At 32.1% G+C, this 7,432-nt stretch overlaps 1 protein-coding gene across 1 annotated transcript; it reads right to left on the bottom strand.

Annotated features, from left to right (window-relative positions):
* Positions 1 to 406: 406 nt before the first annotated feature.
* Positions 407 to 2,785, bottom strand: LOC120078482 (transcription factor MYB101). Its single transcript, XM_039032750.1, has 3 exons — positions 2,084 to 2,785; positions 1,001 to 1,892; positions 407 to 869 (listed from the first exon to the last, which is right to left on the bottom strand). The coding sequence occupies exons 1-3, from the start codon at positions 2,444 to 2,446 to the stop codon at positions 571 to 573; spliced, it is 1,554 nt and encodes a 517-aa protein (XP_038888678.1). The 5' UTR covers positions 2,447 to 2,785; the 3' UTR covers positions 407 to 570.
* Between the last annotated feature and the right edge of the window lie 4,647 nt (positions 2,786 to 7,432).

The following is a 7,432-nucleotide window of genomic DNA, read 5'->3' on the forward strand; positions in this document are numbered from 1 at the left end:
AGAAAAAAAAAAGAATTTAAATTTAATCTATCTAAATTGATGGGTCAATTTAAAATATCATCTAGATGGGTGATTCTCACTCGAAATTCAATAGATAAAGGATTTTTGTTTTATCATATTTTCACGATATTTCACGTATAATTGTAAAATAGTTATAAATGTGGTGAAAGAAAAAAAGTTGTACAACAAACCAAGTCTCACATTGTTTGTAAATTTGATACATCTAAAGCTAAACTACTACACATTTAAACTATATACACAACAACATGCATTACAAGTTAAGTTCTTTTTTTTTTTTTTTTTTTTTTTTTTTTTTTTTTTTTTTTTTTGTTCTTTTTGTTGATATGTATAACTAGCTAATTCACACACAACACCTTCAAACCAGCACATTTTGTAAAACCCAAACGAAAAAGATTGAACACATAAACCAACCCAATGAAACCAACAGATATTCATCTCAACCCTTTGAACCTCACACACAAAGTTCATAACTTTTTGTTCATTCCATTCTTGCCTTGTTGAAGGAATAATAGGCCCATTTCAATGGAAGCGCTCCGATCCTCCCATCTCCTAGCAAATACTAGGCATGTTGTTCCAACAAGACGACCCAAGGCTCCATTCGAGCACCGGCGACGATACAACCGCCGATGGCAAAGTAACATTCTGCCGCGGCTCGTCTCCTCCCGGGTTGCTATTCGACTCGCACAACGACGGCCCCTTATGCATGTTTATCCCGAGGTCGTCGTCGCTGCTTCCTGGGTACCACTCCGGTACCGGCATTCCCGATTGGAAGTTGTTGAGTAGGCTCATTAAGTCATCGTCGTCCATTGAATCCATCTCTTCTAATGGTTCCGTTCTTGATCTTTTTCCTGTATTTACTTCAAAAGGTTATTCAAATCATACAAACTTTACTCTTCCATTGGCAATATCATATAGAATAATTAAAATTTTATTTTCTTTCCCTCTAGTTTGTGTTTAAAATTGAAAATGAGAAACTCACGAGATGATGAATGGGAGGAGCTGAACTCATCGGAATGATTTTCAGTGGCGGTGGCGTCTCCGCCACTGCTTCCTAAAACTGATTCTACATATAAATTAGCATCTTCTTCCTCTGTAAATCCTTGGTCTATCCTCTGTTTCATCTCCCCGGCAGAGGAGCTTTCTTCTTTCGATTGTTTCCCATTACGAGACCGAGCTTCAGCCTCCAACAGTACAACGTCAAGCAATCCGCTGTTGGCCGCCACCATAATCCCCTCGCCGCCGCTGGTCCCGGAGGAAGCCGGAGTGGTGGAGTGCGGCGGCGTTTGGATTGAAGGAAGCTCTGGTTCCAACCCCGGAATCAGGTGATGGTAAGGAGCTCCAAGAAACATCGAATTCAGACCCGAATTAGAATTACACACATAACCTCCATAACTCAACTGCAAAGTAGCTTGCGGTGGAGGCGAGAAGGATTGATTCATCTGTTGCCCAATTTGCGGAAATGGAGAAACAGGGGAAAGAGGCAAAGCAAATCCACCACCGTTGTTGTTTTCAGGAAAAAACTTGAATTGACTTGTGGGTGTTGCGTAAAACGACGACCCATCATTGAAATTCTTCTGGTAATTGTTCATAGTCGAAGAGAAGTTGAAAATCGAGACGGAATTTGGATGGTGATTGTTGAAATCTGGTTTATGACGAACAACAGAGAAATTAGTAGCAACCGCAGCAGCAGAGGCAGAGTTATGGTTTTGTTGTTGTTGGTGGTGGTGGTGATGGTGATGGTGATGCCGGAGGTGAAACGCCGTCGCTTCCTGTTGAATTTCAAGAGGGTAAAGCGGCAGACCGGCTCTTTGGCGACGTTTCATTCGGGTGTTCCAGTAATTCTTAATTTCGTTGTCAGTTCTTCCTGGTAACTGAAACACAAAAACAGGGTATGTCAGAGATGACGATTGTATTATGAGAATTAATGGCGAATTTGAGAGTCAAAAGTACCAGACAAAACCAAACTCCAATTTCCAAATAAAAGTTGACGACATAAAGAATCACAAACCAAACAAAACAATAACATTTCTTTTAAAAAAAACATAGCAATTGAAATTGAAACCTGAGCAGCCATGCGAGCCCATTTATTGCCAAGTTTAGCATGAAGTTCAATGATAATCCTTTCTTCCTCTTGAGAAAATGAGCCTTTTTTAAGATTAGGCCGTAAATGGTTAGCCCAACGCAGCCTACAACTCTTCCCACATCGAGCCAATCCCGTATGTTTTTGAACCGCGTTCCAATTCCCTTCCCCATGTTTCTTCACATATTCAATCAAGATCCCATCTTCCGCCGCCGTCCACGGCCCTTTCTTCAATGCCCTCCCTCCTCCGTTCTCTCCACCACCACCGCCACCGCCGCCACTACCTGCATGATGTTGATGATCCCCTTCGCTTTTCCCAGCTTTCTCCCCTTTGCTCTGAACCATTATTTTCTTTTTCCTTTTTTTTTCCCACCCCAAATTTACTTCTTTTTTTCTTCAACCAGCCCACAAACTTCCTTCGTGGACCGTGATTGGAAAAAAATTTGGTTATAATTAGATTTTCAACGAGAGATTTTTAATCAATCCCCACCACCCAAAAAAAAAAAAAAACCCTTACTTTTCAAGCTCTAATTCCCTTGAGAAAAACAAGAAATTTTGAACCTTTTATTTTGGGTTCGTATTTGTTTTGTGTTTAGACTTAGAGAAGGAAAAAAAGAAGAAGAAGAAGATTTTAAAAATTAAAAAAAAAAATGATTAAGAAGAAAAAGGAAAAGAAAAAAGAAAAAAGAGAAGAGAAAGAGAGTGTAGAAAAGAAGAGAAATGAAGAGTGGCTTTTTATTTAGAGGGAGGAGCTGCCATTTCGCTCCGGATTGCATGCTAAATGCTACGTCCGTCGACGCGTTTTCTCTTTCCATTTTTGCCCTTCCTCTCTTCACTTCACTTCTCTCTCTTTTACCTTCTTCTTCAACCCCTTTCTCGGTATTTCACTACTTTTCTTTTTCGTAATTTAATAATAAAAGTTTTCTTCTTCTAAATTCTTTACCCTAGATAAAATCACAACGGTAATTCGGATAACACATACCAAGAATTTCACTGTAAAAGCCCTAAATATTGTAAGATTATTACCTTCACAATCGTTGGTTTTAACCATTTAATACTATATAATGTAATATTTTGTGTAATAATGCCCGTTTTAGAATATCACGAGTTGTTCAAATTTGTTAAATATAATATATTTTTATAAACATTTTATTCGTTCCTAATTATTTGAGTTTATTAATCTGTTTGTCTTTCTGTTTTTTAGTACAATTCTACGTTGTGGGTTTGTTTGTTTTATTCTTATTTTTTCTTTATTTACAAAAAGAATGAGTAAAGTTTTGGTGTTGCATGAAAACTTTTTTCTATTTTAGAGATGGATATATTTTTTAAATATTAAATTTTTATCGGGAGTAGTGAGTGCGAGAATGATTGACACTTTGATGATCAGTCGATATACAAAGCCAAAAGAGCATATTTCAAACTCTTTTATATGTATCTAACGGTCATCCGTAAAATATGTAATGAATTCTGTAACGTTTGTTTCTTTTTGGATTCTATTACGGGAATATTGCATTTCTTTTGTAATTAATATTTTTCCAATACTTTTTTTTCTTGCGTAGTGTAAATGTCTTTCCATTTCACTCTATATTGATTTTTTACTATATTTATTGATCAACATTTGTAATATAAATGACATTTTTTTTTGTTTTCTTGTGCTTTTATATAGATGTATATATGAATTATTTTGGAACACGTGTTTGTATACAAATAATTCATCACTCTCGCATTCATGTGCATGCATGTATATATATACATCTAGAAATATTAGCATATTTATGAAAATATATGATAATTAATGAAAAACACATACATTTAACACCGAAATCAAACTTTGCAACTAGTTAGTGCAATAGTATTATCTTGATTAAGATTTGAATCTCTACTCCCATGTTTATAAGGTTACTTTTAAAAAATTAATAAATAATAATCATAATTATATGAAATTAGCTCTAAATTTGCCATCTTGAATATATAACTCACTTTTGTCTTAAAAAATTATATATTCGAATCAATTCATGCACAGATGAACTCAAAAAATGATATAATATTGATCAAAAGGGTTAAAATTTCGAATCTCACCCTGTTGAATTAAAAAAAAAAAAAAAGAAGGAATACTCAATACAACTGCATATATGGAAAAATATGTCTTATTAATAGCCAAATATAAGAACAACATTCTCTGAATTCGCAAAAATATAAAAAAAAAATTAAAATATTATGCATGCCTATTTAAACATTTTTTTTAATCTTCCGCATAACTGATAGAACAATGATAATTTAAAGTCTTTTTTTTTTTAAAAAAAAACATTTAAACATAATTTTAGTATAATTGTTCACTAAGTGTATTTTTTGTTTTGGAAGATCTAATCTAGTCTTCGGTGAATTTCAATCTTAAATAGTAAAAAAAAAGTAAAAATAAAAAATAATCTTAGATAATCATTTTGTTTTTTTAAAAAAATAAATAAATTCATTTCCTTTTAATTTCTTACCATGTTTTACATTTTACTTAAGTACGAGAGTTGTATTTTAGTCAAATTCAAAAAATAAACACAATTTTAAAAACTACTTTTTTAGTTTTTAAAATTTAGCTTGATTTTTAAAAACGTTGGCAAAAAGTAAATAGAAAAGTAAGAAATTAAGAAATAGAAGGAATATTTATAGATTTAATTCTTAAAAACTCAAAATAAAAAATCAGATGATCGTAAAACGGGCCTTGAGAATGGATTAGAAGAGGTATCAAATTCTTAGGGAAGGCAATATTAAACTAGATTTTCCAAATTCCAAATAATTCTTTTTTAGCGACAAATTACCAAATAGTTGAAAATGTGATTTTCTTTGAACTAATTTATAATCAAAATAAATGATATATTGTTTTATTATATTTTATCAATAATTGTTTGCTCATTTCTGGTTCAAACTACCATGTTAGAAAAAGAGATATATAAGTAATACGTAATTATATTTTCTATCAACAGTTTACTTGTCTATTCAGTAATTTTCAAAATCTACATTCATTCATGCCTATCAATTGACAGAGATAAACCTGAATCACTAATAAATGAAAATGTGAGGTATGTTAGTGATAAACAATAAAAGTGATATAATATAATAATACTTACAATAAAAGTGGTATATCAAGGATAACTACAGAGATGCTATGTATCTCTTTTTTTAAATTTAATCTAAAAAATGATAATTCAAATATGAAATTTGTTGACCAAAAATAGAGATATATATTTTAATTAGTTGAACTATACTTAAGTTGACCTATAAATATAGTGTATTAGTGACATATTATAAAAATTATACCAATGACATAAGAGTAAAAATGAAATTACGTAAAAATATCTATAGGTGTGCGGAAAGTTTTAAAAAAGTATACCATAAGTGCAACATCATTATCCTGTTACTATATTAGAAAATATATAAAAATTAAATTTTAATTGACAATTTCGGCGATAAGAAGAGAAGATAGTGGGCCGAAATTGAAAATGGGCCGAGAGAAGGTTTGGTTTCACTAGTACGTGGCCCAAAGTACAAGTAGGCCAATTCTAGCCCAATTGTTGCCTTGCCCAATGCCCATCTGTCTATATTGCTATTTAGCCCCCATATTCAACTTTAGCTTCAGTTTCAATTCAGTGCCAGTTTTGAATGATTGTTTTAAGTCTTTAAAACACTTGTTTCTGAAAAAAAAAAAAAAAAAAAATTAAAAATACATTTCTAAGCTCTTAAGTAGTATTTAGGGTGTGGGTATGAGTTGATATGAATTAAGATTATTACTAGTTGGAGGTAGTTTATACCCATGTCTACTAATTTAGTAACATTGCGCTCAGCCCTTATCACCACCAATGTCCCTGTTACCACTCCGGTCACCACCTCCAATGCCCAACTCCAACGACTTCTGTTGGTGACCACCTTTGATCACCATTGCCAGTGACTAACTCCAGCCACATTTGACCACTATTGTTGGCAACCATCTCCACCAACTCCGACAACTATTATTTTAAATTATTGGTTCGTAGTATTTTATAATTATCCTTTATAGTAATTTAACATTCACAAAAACGCTTTTAACATATGACAAAACAAACAAACTTGTATGTAAAAACGTTTTTTTAGGAAAAGTTGTCAAACACCTGATTGTTTTTATTTTAAATAATTTTTTATCAAAAGGGTTTAAATGAAAATGACGTTCGAAAAACATTTTTTTAAGTTAATCCAAATAGAAAGTATCATGGGAAAAAGAAAAGTACGAATTGGAGTTTGGGAGATTGAAAGCATTTGTCGAACATATCTATCAGATAGAGAATTTAGATGGACACTCATGTAAATTTTTTGTGTAAGTGGACTTGGTCGCTATTTGTTGGCTCATATAGGGTATGTTTGACTTACCAACATGAGTTGAGTTGAGTTGGTTTGATATACTAATTCAATGTTTGGTCTACCAACTTTAAATGTTCGTGACCATCTCTTTCTTATTATCTTTAGGATTATTATCTTCACAATCGTTGGTTTTAACCATTTAATAATGTTTAATGTAATCTTTTGTGTAATAATGCCTGTTTTAGAATATTACGAGTTGTTCAAATTTGTCAAAAATAATATTTTTTTATAAACATTTTATTCATTTAAAATTATTTGAGTTTATTAATCCGTTTGTCTTTTTGTTTTTTACTACAATTGTAAGTTATGGGTTTGTTTGTTTTATTATTATTTTTCTTTATTTACAAAAAGAATTGAGTAAAGTTTTGGGTGGTGCAGGAAGACTTTTTAATTCTAGAGATGGATATATTTTTTTTAATATAAAATTTTCATCCGATAGTGGATGCGTGAATGATTGACACTTTGATGGTTAGTCGATATACAAAGCTAAAAGAGCATATTCAAACTCTTTTATATGTATCTAACGATCATCCGTAAAATATATAACGAATTCTGTAACGTTTGTTTCTTTCTGGATTTTATTACGAGAATATGTATTTCTTTCATAATTAATATTTTTTCGAAGTTTTTTTTGCTTTAGTAGCGTAAATGTCTTTCCATTTCATGCTGTATTGATTTTTGGCCGTATTTATTGATCAACATTAGTTGTAACTAGGGAGAATTTGTTTGTACCAATTGTTGATTATAGTGGACTTTTTTATTTCGGTCCGTGGTTTTTTACTCCTCACATCGAGGGAGTTTTTCCACGTTAAAATTACTTGTGCCCCTACTTGATTATTGTCGATGTTTCTAGTTGACTAGTATTCTATTAGATCACACAAGAGTGGAATAATTGATCCAAAAGATATAGTGTTTATCCCAACAAAATTTTTGAATCTCCATCCTCAT

Source organism: Benincasa hispida, chromosome 5 (genome assembly GCF_009727055.1).
Source record: "Benincasa hispida cultivar B227 chromosome 5, ASM972705v1, whole genome shotgun sequence".
In the NCBI taxonomy this organism is placed as follows: Eukaryota; Viridiplantae; Streptophyta; class Magnoliopsida; order Cucurbitales; family Cucurbitaceae; genus Benincasa; species Benincasa hispida.